Source organism: Crocodylus porosus, unplaced genomic scaffold, assembly GCF_001723895.1.
Source record: "Crocodylus porosus isolate Cpor-Errol unplaced genomic scaffold, CroPor_comp1, whole genome shotgun sequence".
NCBI classification, from domain to species: domain Eukaryota; kingdom Metazoa; phylum Chordata; order Crocodylia; family Crocodylidae; genus Crocodylus; species Crocodylus porosus.
The window spans coordinates 34996822-35011801 of record NW_017728913.1 but is presented as its reverse complement, the minus strand read 5'-3'; the positions used below and the strand labels follow the sequence as shown (position 1 = coordinate 35011801).

The following is a 14980-nucleotide window of genomic DNA, read 5'->3' as shown; positions in this document are numbered from 1 at the left end:
GATCCGCACTTCAAGAGAGATGTGGACAACATGGAGAGGGTCCAGAGGAGAGCCACTCGCATGATCAGGGGGCAGCAGGGCAGGCCCTACGAGGAAAGGCTGAGGGGGGATCTAGTGGCCTGTTACAAACTAGTCAGAGGGGACCAGCAGGCATTGGGGGAGTCCCTGTTCCCCTGAGCACTACTAGGAGTGACTAGGAATAATGGTCACAAGCTGGCAGAGGGTAAATGTAGATTAGACATAAGGAGGCGCTACTTCACTGTCAGGGTGGCTAGGACCTGGGACCAACTTCCAAGCAAAGTGGTGCTGGCTCCTACCTTGGGGGTCTTTAAGACAAGGCTAGACAGTCACCTTGCTGGGGTCGTTTGACCCCAGTACTCTTTCCTGCCGTGGCAGGGGGTTGGATTTGATGATCTGCTCAGGTCCCTTCCAACCTTACTAACTATGAAACTACACTCAGGCCAGGCGGTGGCAGCGCTGTGTGGAGTGGCTACAGCAAATTTTTGGGTGCCTGCATCCCACCCCTCCCATAGCCTCACTCCCTTCACCATCACCGCCCAACCCAGGATGCAAAACTGGGGGCACAGGCCCCCCATGCCTTCCCCGTGTGTGTGCCCCACATCCCAGCACCCCTGGACAACCTGCTTCCAGCTTTGCCCCGCACCCCAGCTATGCACAGCCTGCCCCTGCTCCAGCCCCACTCCCTGCTTCACAGCTGCTGCGCTGCCTAGCTTTTGTGGGAGGCAGCTGCAGTTGTGGGCTGGACTTTGCGCTCTAAGCCCTGCTGCAGCAACTGGAGCAGGAGCAGCTCCAAGCCACATGCATCCCACACTGAGCTGAGCCTTGTCCCCTGCCCTCCCAGTGGCTGGAAGCACATGGTGTCGGACCACTTCCGGATGTGCAGTGGGGCTCTGGATGCAAAGCCCAGCCGGGAATGCTAGCTGCCTCTGCCATGCACAGATGGGGTGGGGGTGGGGGGGCATGTGTCCCCCAGGGCCTCCACTGGGGTGCACAGAGTGTTGGGACCACCCCCTCCTTCCACACCCCTGGAGAGCCACCCAGGCTTGATTCTCCCACCACCCACCCAGGAGGGGCCCCACTCACCTTACCCCTGCTCCTGCCTCTACAGCACTCTGTCCCTCACCGCGGGGACCTCGATCTGGCCCCCACCTCTTCCCTCCCCCAGGGACTGACCTGCTAGGTTGGGTGTAGGGCTCATGCTCAGTCCCCCCAGCCTCAGATTGACTCCAAGAGGCTCCAAGATCAACCAGTGACCACTGGTCTGAGGACATAGGCAAGGTTCGTTGAGTAGATGTAGGTCTTTTATTAGACCAGCTGAGTAGTTGGAAAAAAGTTCTTAGCAAGCTTCCAGGAGCAGTCTTGAAGACAGATGACTGCTCCCAAAAGCTTGCTAAGAACTTTTTTCCAACTGCTCAATTGGTCTAATAAAAGAGATCACATCTGCACAAAGAACCTTGCCTGCCAAAGGTAGAGCAGGGAAGGGAGGTGGGGAAAAAGCACAGGGAAAGAAAGCCAAAGGTGAGGAAGGAAGACTACAATAGTAGTAACTCAAATTAGAAAAGAACCTGTCTGTGAAAAAAGGAAAAAAAGAAATAGCTGGAAATTAGGAAGACAAAGGGCAGGAAAGTAGGGTAGGAAAGGGGAGAAATGGGGGTGGGAAAGAAAAGTGTAAGAGGTCAGGTCTGGCAGGTACTTGGTGAACGTCTACCTTTCTTTTTTTGTTTAAATTCATTCTCTTTTTTGTGTTACCACATACATCCACCAAATGAGGTAGTGGTCCAATGGCTCTGTTTACCACAAAATGAATATAAGTCTATATCATTGGCAAACCTTCAGGCTCAAACATTTCTTTGCAGACACATTGTGTACCTGTAACTGATTGGATTCATGCAAATTAGGACAAGTAACAAAAAGCATTGCCATTTAGAGTGAGGTTGAAGAGAGGCAGGGATGGTGACAGTGGGCGCATCTAGATGAGATGCTATGTCAGCATAGCAACATGCTATGACATAGCGTAAGTGGGCACAAACCGTGATGCCGCAGCAACATCGCTGTAACAATGTGCTCCTTTGCTATAGCACATTGCTACAGCAACCCCTAGAGGCTAAAAATAACTGTGCTGCCAGTATGGGCTGTTACTGCACCGTCATTTAATATTTCCAACAGGAAGTACAGTCTCTGTTATCCGGCATCCCTGGGGTAAGGGAATTGCCAGTTATGTAAAAATTCCAGTTATCTGAAAACCCCCAGCAAGGGTTTTCAAGTAACACAGGGGAGGGGGTGTGGCAGCAGGCACTCATGGAGCAGCCACATGCAGAGCGGTGGCAGTTGTCGCCGCATGTGAGCTTTCCGCCACCCGGCATCTGGCCAGCCAGCCAGAAATTCTGGTTAATGAAACTTTCAGTTATTTAAATGTCAGCAGAAATTTTACTATACTAAATGATGGCACAGTAACAATGGCGCAATAGGGCCACGTGTAGACACATCCACCAGCTCAGATCCCCCCACACACTTACCTGCATCTATCTACCGAGTCTGATCCCAGGACCCTGCTTGGCAGGGGTGTGTCTGCCTGGTGTGTGTGTGCACGTGTCTGCCTGGATGGGGGGTCAGGGTGTATCTGCTTGCCTGGCTGGCGGGTGGAGAGGTGTGTGTCTGTCTGTGTCTCTGTCTGCCTGGCTGGTGTGTGCGTGTGTGTTTCTGCCTGATTGGTGCATGCATGTGTATGTGTGTGTGTCTACCTGGCTGGGGTGGGTGTGTGTATGTCTCTCTGTGCCGTGTGTGTGTGTGTGTGTGTGTCTTCCTGCCTGCTTGGTATGTGTGTGTGTCTGCCTGCCTGGGGGGTGTGTGTGTGTGTGTGTGTGTGTGTGTGTGTGTGTGTGTGTGTGTGTGTGTGTGTGTGTGTGTGTGTGTGTGTCTGGCTGGCTGGGGGGAGGGGTGTGTGTGCATGTCTGCCTGGTTGGTGCGTGCGTGTGTCTGCCTGGCTGGTGTGTGTCTATCTGTGGCTTGCTTGTGTGTATGTGCATCTTCCTGCCTGCCTGGCTGGTGTGTGCATGTATGTGTCTGCCTGGCTGGTGTGTGTGTCCATGTGTGTGCGCCCGTGTGTGTGTGTCTGTATAGCTGCCTGGTTGGTATATGCGTGTGTGTGTGTGTGTGTGTGTGTGCGCGCGCGCGCCTGCCTGAATGGTGTGTGTGTGTGTGTCTGCCTGGCTGGTGTGTGTGTGCGCGCGCATGTGCGCGTGTCTGCCAGACTGGGGTGGGTGGGTGTGTTTCTGCCTGCCTGGCTGGTGTGTGCATATGTATGTATGTTTGTCTGTATGAGTGCGTGTTGGTGGCTGGCGCGCGCGCGCGCGTGTTTGTGTGTATGTCTGTGGCTGAGCAGCAGCACAGGAGGAGGGGTTGCCTTTTTCCCAGCACACAGGCAAGTATGTAGCTGGGATTAATGCACGTTAAACAAATTAATGCATTAATTGCAGGCGTTCATTGCAATTAATTGACCGCCCTAATTGAAAACATATTGGGATTGGTGTGTTGCCATTTATTTAAAGACCTTTGTGTTTAAATGCTTGATGAAAGATTGTTCTTATGATCAAAATATACTTTCCACAATTGTTCTGTCACATTTTGCAAGACTCTGATAAATATTATGTATCCCACTTCTGCAGGCTATTACTCCTGGAGAAACTCAGCGGTGGGCTCCTGGTTTATTCAGTCACTATGTACAATGCTGAAACAGCATGCAAAGAATCTTGAGCTTATGCAGATCTTAACACGTGTAAATCGCAAGGTGGCAGAGTTTAGCTCGTGTTCAAACCGAACAGAGTTTGATTCAAAGAAGCAAATTCCCTGTATTGTGTCCATGCTTACCAAAGATGTGTACTTTTCTCACTGAAGACCAGCACCTTTATTTGTATTTGTAATTTATGCATAGAATAACAGTAATTTATACATTGAATACCAGTTACAAATCTGAGTTACCGTTCACTACTGTATGTAAGTAGCCTAGATGAAATTAAGACTATTTAACATTAAATTTGTGCAGTATTGAAGAGGTTAACATGATGTTACCACTAGCTGAAATAAGGACAAGTTTGAAAGTAGTGGTTCCTGAAAAATTAGGAGGAGATGGATTGAATTGCATATTCTCCTTTTTAGATGCATCATTTCATTCTGGCTGGAATAGGAAGTCATGAAACTTTAGGTTCTCTTTTCATCTATGAAATCTCATTAGGAAGGGATTCAGAAAATGGTATGCACCAGAATCATTTCATTGATGGTGGTGATACTACATTAGTGTCACTACAAATTAGTGTATTTGAGAAGTACCATATTTTCCTCACATAACGCACCCATTTTCTCCTAAACCAGCTAGGGGAAATTTGGGTGTGTATTATATGTGGAAAAGATGGATTCCCAGAGGTCCAGAGATTTGATGGCAGGGGGTGCAGTGGTAGCATTAATTGTTGTGGCTTCCACAACCACCCACAGCCATAGCAATTAACACTGCCACCACTCTCTCACGGCCAAGTCTCCAGATCCTTGAGGAGGCCTTGGCTGGCTGACATGCTGCTGCATGCCAGATTGATTCTGTATGCCAGCCCAGTCCACAGCTGAACCCATCACCCCAGATCAGGCTGATGCATGGGTCAGTCCATATCTGAACCCAGTGCCTGGCCATGGAGATCCCAGACCTCAGGTACTTGCCCATACTCCATGGTAAGATTTTTTTTTCCCCGCTTCTTGGGGCCTTCCAAAAACCAAGAGTGCACATTATAATCAAGATCATGCTATAGGTGAGAAAACATGGTGCTCTAGAGGACTGTGTGAACTATGGAAAGATACCATTCTTTGTGTACAGGGAGGCATCCTATTCATTCAGCTGTTTTGTGGAATAGCTAAGACAGCATTCCTGAAAAATGCTCCTTGCTTGCTACTCTCAACTCCCTATAGATAAAGGTGCTTAACACCTGCTGACAGCACTTGATGCCTTGCAGGATGAAAACAAAATGGGACTATACTTTTGAGTGACAAACTCCAGTTTTTGGCCATATATCATGAGATTTTTTTTGTTTTTCTTTAAATACTGTATGTACATGATTCCATCTGTCACCAAAAATAAATGTGTCATATTGGAGAAAACTCAGTGACTTTTTTTAAAGTATCAATTTTTATAATTTAATAAAAGGTCTGGTAAAACAGCATATTTAAATCTCTCATTAGGTTTTTCCACTTAGTGAAACTCTATACTGGTATGTAAAAGTGAATCAGATTTTTAAAGTCATAATAAGTTTAATCATAAATATTTTTATCTTCATTGATAACAGTCAAAATCTTCTGATTTAATGGAAAAAGGAAACTCAGAATTGTAAATGACTATTGTATGCCTGCAGACAAGACTTTTTAAACTTTTTAAAAAATAGGTAGCATGAAGTAATGGTAGCAGCTCGACATTCACTTTGATAAAGTCTTTTGAATTTTTTTTTATCAATTAAATATTGTTAATTTAACAGTGCTTTCCTGTCTTTTATTCTCATCTATTTTTCAACCTAACTTGTACATTTTCAACTTTACATTTGTTTAACCTTTCCTCCCACCCTCGCCTGTTGTGGTTTTTCTTCCCTTCTTTTTCCTTCACACCAAACATTGAGAGGAAATGAAAGAACAACAGATCAGTTTTTATATAGAACCACATTCTGAGGCACCTGGAATTGTGCACATGAAGTGTTAAAACTGCTCAAATTGTCTGTGGGAGGGAGAGACCTGGGTTCCAGTTCCTGTCTCTAATAATAATTTAGAGAAAAGTATTTGTTGGGACCAGGTGCTGAAAGCCACATCTTTCCTTTCTTATGAGTTTCTTGTGGTTTTTAGCTTTTTTTAATACTCTAGGTACCCTTTGGAAAATGCCAGCTCTAAGCTTCTGACTGTAGAAAAACAACAGAACAATTCTTTTTTTGCAAAGCGCTCAAAGACCATAATAGGTCAGAATGTTTTGAATGCTGTGGATTTCTAATGGAAATCTGGTTTATCTTGTGAATCGTGTGTAGGTGTTTGTACACTGACAAGGCTAATAATGCACAGTACACCACAGTACCCTGAAAAGGATCTCTCAATACTCCAGGGTGCTGCAGCATACTGGTTGAGAAATCACTGTTATAGAACCATATCACTAATTCTTCCATGCAAAGTGAAACAACTTCAGTAGAAACGCACAAGAGCACCCAATACCAGAGTACTCGATAACCTAGTGATTAGAGCTTTTGCTTTGTCAGTGTGAAGTGCAGGTTCATATCCTCTCAGACAAAGGAAGAAGTTGGAAACCCTGGTGTGGCTCATCCTCGGTAAGGGGTTACAAAGCTTCCTTGATCTAGACAGTTTTGCCAGATAGATGTGTTATAGGCATCTTACTGTAGAAAAGGGGGGTTACTCTTCATATTTACATGCCTGAGATGTGTAGGATTTATGATGTTCTCCCATCCTTGATGTCTTCTGCTGGTTAACTTAGCTCCCTACACATTTGCTTACTTTTGTGAGTACCAATCTTAAGACACACATATTGCATAGGAAGCCTACATGCCTGTCTACTTTGGTACTTTTGGATTACACTCAGCAGCTAGGGAGCCAAGTCATATGTGCTGCAGTGCTCAACTGCTTATTAATCTAGCCCAAAGTAATGGGCATGCTTCTGAAACTTTCATATTCCTCTACCAAAATGCAACTTCTTTCACTGAATACACTTTCTTGCCTAGGGAAAAAATTCTGTTCCTAAGTCTATAGTGTGCCCTTTTCTCCTATTTATAAGTCAGAAGATGCTGGATTTCTTTCAGTACTGAAGCATCTGTGAGGTTCTAATTGCAGTTTTGTACACTGGAAAAAAACATGAGTTTGTGTCCACAGTTTGCTCAACAAGTGAAGCAGGTTTTCTCATTCAAAGCCTGTTACCATTGCTGCCAGGATCAGGAGTAGGAAAAAAAACCAAGCATGCTTTTTAGCCAACATGATACCAGTTTAATGCACCCAATCAAAAACAGATGTAAACCAAAATGGAAGCCCAATTGTACAGAAGATACATGTCTTTCATGTAACTAAAATAACTCGTTAGATTTATCATCTGTTTTACACGCATTAAGTGGACCCTGACTGAGCCAGTCTAGTTCCAATTATAACGACAGTAAGAGAAGGGCTGAGAAGGGACAGCAGATTCACAACTATGCAGGCCTGCTAACCAAGGGATGAGATTTGACTGGGGATATCAGCCATAAAGCTACACTGGGTGCTTCTACAAGAGACATTTACTGCGCAGTAAATGTCTCAGCATCTACATCCCTATTAGGGCACACAAAACTAATAAACTCTGCAGCAGGGTAGTATTTGTAAATACTACAAGTACCACCTGGATAGCCCCACACTGGAGCACCCTCATGCCCCAGTCAGCCCCTCCGCAGCACATTGAGCTGGGTGGCAGGCTGATCCCCTGGGCTGCTGGCCACCCAGGGGCTACTGCAACCCAACTCAACGGGGTGCACACGTGCCCAGGAGCAATCAGCTATGGTGCATTAATGACACATGTAGATCCATCCACTGGCAACAAAATAACTCCTTGTGTTGGAAGAGGGGTTCTTTTCTCTGCAGTTCTATGCCCATCACAAATTTTCAGCCCATCAGGTTGAGTATTACACTGAGATCAAAGGGTTGAATTTGAAGAGCTAAAGCTGGGAGTAAGGAAGTCTGGGTTGTATTCAAATGCCACTAAATTGTGGTTTGAGCTTGAGTAAGTCACTATCATCTGTGATCAGACTTTTCCCATCTGTAAAATAGCAGGGAAGTATGGTCTTAGAGTAACATCCCTTAAAAGGCTGTTAATGATAAGCAATACGTAAATGTCAATTTATTATTATGATGTCATTATATAGTCCTTACCTACATGATTTACTGTACTGAAATTATAACTACAGATTACTAATGAAACTGAATGGTTATTCAGCTAAAAGAATGAGGGGAAGAGAATTACACCTCCATTTTTCAATAATTATGTAAATGAAAAGTGAGACTGAATCTAGGCCTAACAGCATGATTAGGAACATAAAGGAGTTGGAGGGAGAGGTAGTATTTTCATCAGTCCTTCCATGTGGGAAGACAGGCCCAGGCAGGGACAAATGTATCTTGAAGATGAATACCTTGTTATGCGAATAATGTCAAGAAGATGCTTTGACTGCTTTGGCTGTGGGGAAGGTATTCTATGAAGCGGCCTGTTAGGCAGAAGCCATTAAGCTGTTAGGCATAGGCATTTAAATGTATGTTTAATGTGGTCAATGACAAAGATCAACGGGTGAGTGGAAAATAAATAGTAACCTAATCAAAGGGCTTAACTCTGGGACAGAGAGCGACTGGAAAATTGCCAGTGAACTATAGCAGGAATGAGAGGAAAATAGTGGAGCAACTTTATGCATATCTTAGATGTATGGACATTAAAACTAGAACAGGCAGCAGAAAGAGCTAGCAACCTACCAGTACTCCGTGGGCAGGAGATGTGCTGTGTGAAATCACAAGTGCATTTGGGAAAAAGGAAGGTATATTTTATATCGTGTGTGTACTATTTTAGAGAGAGCGAATACTTACTCCAGAGGACAGGAAGATGGGAGAAGCAGCATTGTTAAAAGTCTAGGTCAGGGGTTTACAATCTTTTTTAATAAGTGTACCCCTGGCAGCTGGACACAGAGCAGGGGGAGGGGTGGCACGTAGTTGGATGCGGAGTGGCAGCAGTGTGGGGTGGTGGATGGCAGCGGTCCGTGCAAGCTTCCCTCCCCCCCATGTCCAGCTGACGGAGCGGCACTTGTGCGGCCTGCAGAGGGGTGCCGATGCCCTCGCTCCATCCCAGCCCTGCTCCTGGGAGGCGGCAGAGCAGGGTGGTGGGTGGCAGCACTCCATCCCCACCTGCCCACACATACTCTCTAGACCTTCCCAAGTGCCCTCGGGGGAATGCGTATCCCCAGTTGACAACCCCTGGTCTAGGTGAAGGTATCTGCCTTTGAATGTACAAACAAGATTAACGCCTTTGAATCTTCTAGCACAAGTCAGCTAAACACATCAAGAAACCAACATGTATATAAAACCAAGAAAAAATAATATTTGTGTTCACTGACAGCACGGTGAGCATGGTTTCCTGTAGAGGCGAGGTGCAAAACAGTGCACTGTTGTAAAAGATTCTCTTTCACGTTTCAGCCTCGCTTACCGAGACAGTTTAGGTTAATATTTAAGAGCATTTTTTTGCTCAGAATTATACCTAAGCAACACCATTCAAGTCAATATATCACACTAATGTAACTGTAAGCAGAACTGGCCCAATGGCATCAGATTTAGCTTGATATGTTTATGTAAGTTGTCATAAACATTATATTGGTTACCATCTTACATGCAATGGTTCTAGTCCTACCACGTCCCTTGGTAGTATCATGTATTAATTCAAACTTTGAATGGACCCATTCTTCCAAGTCCTTCCCCATGGTTTCCATTACAACTCCTCACCCTTAACATTCCACTCAACTTTGAAAGTTCCTTTTGTGCAATTTCCCTCAAATTTAAATTATTTTCTTTTCCTCTAAATGAGTCTTTTCTTTGACAAGTCATTGACTAAAAACTGCAGGCAAAGTGTTAGTTGCCATGTTGAACATTTGTTTGTGTTAAAGGTTATCTTCCCTCAGTTCACAAATCCAGCTTTTTCCTTTCTGTTGTTAATTTATTGGGACCATTTTCAGAATGAAATTGATTTAGCTAAAACATGCATTAAATAAAGTCCAAACAGAAAATCAAATATTTAATGTGGTCTGTACATATATATTCTGATTATTAGCAGACTAATAATATTTACATGTCAAACTATCTTCGTTTTGTTTTTATGTACAGTACTGAATACAGTACCTTGGCTTAAAAATAATAGTGATTGTAATAATATAATTTTATATATAAAGAATTTAAAAACTAGTAATACAGTAAATTGATTTCTTCAGTCACATCCTACAGTTGGGATTATCCCCATTACTTAATAAGAATAATTTTAGTTCTATACTGCTGCAAATAATGATGCTGGATGGTACAATTATCATATCAATGTATCCCAACTTTTCAGATCATGTGGTGGTGTGTGAAACATCAGTTTATTACCACAGGGTGTCACTATAGCTAATGGAAAAATCAACACCAGCAGTGAACATTAGCACATCAGTGTATCTGATAATAAAAAAAGATTCCCATCTCCTGTGATCCTTTTATGCTTTTCAGTTTGTTTTAGTCATATGGCTGCATCGAAAAGTTCATCATGGCATCAAGCTATTGCTCACCAAGTAGAACTTTTTTCTTTCTTCTCATTACAGAACACAGTAATCAATGTTCTGAGGAAACAATGGTTATCTCTAATGACCAGGCCCAGTTCAGACAGGACTGCCACACTCTCATCCTCTTATATCATTGAGCCCTACCTTGCAAGTGAAAAGTGGAACGTATGACTGCCACAGATGCAATGCTGTGTGGTGTGGGGTACAAGCTGATTCATGCTTACTGAGACCTCAGGTTATAATCATTTGTACCTCCTGAAGAATTAAGATAACTCATTCCTTTATCATAGCCACCATTTGAAAACATCAGATTCTCATAACTTTGTTCATCAAGAAATACCAATTTTCTGTTTCCCTAACACTAGCCTGTGAGAATCACCCTTTCCAGCTGGCAAGCCATAGGAGTTTCAGGAGGTGATAAGAGATTGCACACTGAATCCAGAACCTTTCACCTGGAGGCACTCAACATGAATCTTCACAGGGGCCCCACATTTGCTTGAACCAGCTACATGGATAATACATCTCATTGCCATTGTTAGATCAGTGGAAGGTTACAAATTAAAGCAAATATAATTCTAGACGTTTTCATTCACATTATAAAACGGGATATTTGAGGTAAAGAAATGTAGAAGTTAAAGATGTTCAATTCAGTGTTAGAGTTCAATTCTTAGCTTTGTCAGAGACTTTCTTTATGGCCTCAAGCAAGTTGTATAGGGTAAGGGCACATGGATTTAAAAAATGTGAAGTAATCTAGTATGTGATCTTACAGAAGGTCAGCTATATAACAGTCAATGCCTGTAGCATGCTGTTAAATGCAGGACAGCTTATCCTTCAATGAAACAGAGGTCAGCTACCTCACATTTCATGAGGGTAAGAGTGTGTACACAGACAATTATAAGAATAGTTGAGGTACTCTTTGGGCACATCTACACATGGTTGTATGGCGACATTGCTACAGCACCATGCTTTAGTACTTCCTTTTGGCAGTAACCACCCATACTGCGTAGTGCACACTTAGATTTCGTCACTGCATCGCCGTAGCAAAAGGAAGTACTAAATGACAGCGCAATAACAACAGTATTGTAGGGGCATGTATAGATGCATCCCCTGAACTCTAACCTAATTATTCTATGTTGCTGCTTGAGGCCTTTGCTCCTGGTCCTGTTCCCTCCAGCCACAGGAAAAAATCCATCGTCATCCTGTCTGTAATTGCTTTTCAGGTAGTTGAAGACTAAATTATTAAATTCCCCCATAGTCTTCTCTTCTCCAAATTAAATCACACTAGATCTTTCTACCTTTTCTCATAAATCTTGCTTCCTAGGCCCTTAATCATTATTGTTGCTTTCCAACCTGTCCACATCCTTCTTGAAGCACAAGGTGAAAACTGGACATAATACTCCAGACAGCCTCACCAGTGGGAATGAAATGGAAGGATCATTTCCCTTGATTTGCAAGGGTGACACTCCTGTTAATACAACCCAATATGTTGTTGGTTTGTTTGGGGTTTTTTGTTGTTTTTTGGGGGAGGGTGAGGGTTGGAACAAGAGCCCACTGTTGGCTCATGTTCAGCTTATGGTCAACTCCCAGGTCCTTCTCTGCCTGCCATTTTAGCCACAGGAAAGCTCTGAAAGGCAGTGACTCCACAAACAGATTTGGAGAGCTTGGGATTTAGCTCAGAACTCTCCAAACAGTGGAGGCAGATGCAAAATTTGGAATAGCATCCAAATCTCAATATACCTTTCTCCCCCGAAGTTCAAAGTGCTGCCTCAGGCCCATGCCTACAAATAACAATAAAGAAACCTAAAGTATAGCAGAGCCAGTCTCTTGTGAGCCTGAACAGAAGTGAAAGGGAGGCCATCTCAACACCCCATGTGAACAACGGAGGCGATTTGAAAATGTCTCACTTGTCTCTTCTCAAGAAGGAAAAGAAGGCATTTTCCTGTATTGAGGTCTACATTAAGGTGTATCATTTACTATATATCATCTACTATATATTTTGAGATCTGTGGATGAAAAGTACAACATAGGTATTTCATATTAATTAAAATATTAGTAGTATTTATTTAACGATGACATCTTTAAAGAGAGCAGTAGAAAATGTTAACATTCAGTAATTTGTAATTTTCCCCAAGAAGGTATAATTAATGCTAAACTTTGAAAGCTTTGGTAGAGAAGAATTTCTTTTTGAACAGATATTCTCAAGGTTAGTTATACTTTCCTTTTTCTCCCTGTCAGAGACTCAGGTGTTAGAGTTAACATAAGAGTACAGGCTCCTTGTACCCAGTTCAGCTGGAAACAGCTTCCTCAGCCCCATCTTCCATGCCCGTTCTGTCTGATTCGGTGTAATAAAGCCAACAAACATAAGCTTCATCCTTGGCTTATTAGCAATTCATATTCATTTGTCTTATCTAGGTAAAAGCCTTTCCTATGAGGCATCTCTATTTATCTGCCTAATATACACATCACTGAGTCATTCTTCATTATCTTCTCCCATTTCATGTTTTTTCTACCCTCATCTATCCTGTGTTATCCCTGTTAAGGCTGTAAGTTTTCTGAGGCAAGAGCTGCCTTTTATTAAATATCTCTGCAATTCACAGCACAGCAGAGCACTGATCCTTGTTGGGGATGCAATAGAAAGGCCATCCCAAAGCACCCATCCCTAGTGGGACACACTATTTCCAAGCCCCATCCCTTCTAATATATCACAGTTCCAAAGCAAATAGGGAAGAGTCCTCTATCTCCCTCAGGCTGGATCCACCCCTCTTTACTCAGCCTGCTGCTTTCTACTCAGACTGCCAATTATAGTCCTGTAGCAGAAAAGCGCTGAGAGGCAATTATTCCATTCCCTTTCCAAGTTTCAATTGAACTACAAGCTCCCTTTTGTACGTGCATCCTCCTAGACACACATTGCAGGTATAGTGAGGGGAAGGGGTAACTCTGATACAGCCCACAGGCTCTTGCTTATTAATATGTTTCTGCCCAGTGTGGACAGATTACACATTGTATAAATACAATGTCCCTGGGGTTACAGAAGGAGACTATGTTGGGAATCAGGGGAGGCCTAAGGGGGCCAAGTGTATGTATAGACAACATCATAGAGAGAACACCTGTGAAGCCTGGGGCATGGTGTAGAGGAGAATTTGGAGCCACTCAAGGAGCCCTTAAGGCAGCTGGTGCCTGGCAGGGGCACAGGTGGACTAAGGGGGCCTGCATGTCTGGGGGCACAGGACTGTAATTGAGGGGGCCCAGAGGGAATTGACACAGGCTCAGGCAGCCTCCCTTTTATAATTTTTATTAAGGTCAAGGCATGGCAGGCAAGATCCAAGGGAAGGGCTGCAGCAGGCAGACGCTGCACAGCCACTAGGCTGCCTCCACGGCCACTATGCTGCCCTCATGGCTTCCCTCATGGCCATGCTACAATGACCTGACCTGGCCGCCCCAGTCCTTGCTGGATGCTTTTGTCTTGTTCGCAAACACTCTTCCCTTAAAGGGCCCATTGTGTTTCCCCATAACAGGGTAAGAATTCCCTGTTACACCATGTTACAGCTCCTCTAAGGAACAGCATAAGGTTATAGCATACTCCTAGCAAGCTGCTGTACCCACACTTCTGTGCCCTATAGATGTCTGCTCGCTTTTCTCACAGCTTTCTTTATATTAGCTATTTCTAGTATTTCATGGTTACTCTAAGAGCCCAGCAAGAGCTAATTTAGCTTTTAACATGCTTTTGAGGGAGGCAAATCCTCCTATTACCATTTGTTTTATTTTGGAAACTAAGGCTCCAAAGATTAAGGCCCGTACTTTCAAATTTGTGTACCTGATCCATATTCAGAACCCACCCCTCTCTGCCCAGACTACTTTTCAATGATAGCACTGCCCAGGAAGACTGAATCCATATTTAGGCTTCTATAAGAGTGTCTCTGTTTTAAAATGTGCAGAGCAGTCATATTTTCCATTGATTTAAAGACATGTAGAGGGCCATTGAGACCAACTGGTTTGCACTGGTATAACTGACAGCAGGGTTTGGGCCATAATCTGTAAAGAATTTTAGAATCCTGATGGAGAAGGAGAACTCTATAAATGTACAGCTTAGTTATTACCCAATGCATCATTAGCAATGAAGTTGTAAGAAATCACTTTTATGTGCATGCAAGGCAGCCTCCTTAAGAGACAGGGACTGTACAGGGGAATAATATAGCACTTCAGCTACTTTTATAGAGTCTTTTTACTTAGAGATTGACCTTAGGAATGTAATCAGAGAGCTGATTATAAATAGTTTGTGCAGTTGCTGATGAGATTAAAAGTGCTGTGCCAGCCAGCTGGAACAGGAGAGCTGTCCCACTGGAAGGGAGTGTGCCTAGAGTAATGCATGATCATTTACAACCTGCTTTGGGTCTGGAAAAAAGAGGTGTCTGAAAAAGGGCGCAATAACCCCCAAACATTAGAAACCACAGAAAATGTGTTAAATGGTTGAGATATGAGAGCTGGGAGTCAAAGGTCTGCTGGGGAGCCTTACTTAATAAGCTGAAGGAAGGTCTGGAGGGGATTTGGGAAGGAAGAGTATGCCAGAGTTAGTATGACCATGAATTTATCAGGACAATCTAATCCTAGCTAATGGGCCCTAGAACACAAGG

At 43.7% G+C, this 14980-nt stretch overlaps 1 protein-coding gene across 2 annotated transcripts in view; it reads left to right on the top strand.

The window, feature by feature from the left end:
• CASP3 (caspase 3) overlaps positions 1-5224 on the top strand; it is a 25818-nt gene extending 20594 nt beyond the window's left edge. For both annotated transcript variants that reach the window (XM_019534683.1, XM_019534684.1), the window contains exon 8: positions 3687-5224. In XM_019534683.1, the coding sequence (XP_019390228.1) occupies positions 3687-3913 (227 nt within the window). In that variant the 3' untranslated portion in view covers positions 3914-5224. The remainder of the gene's footprint in view (positions 1-3686) is intronic.
• Positions 5225-14980: the final 9756 nt, after the last annotated feature.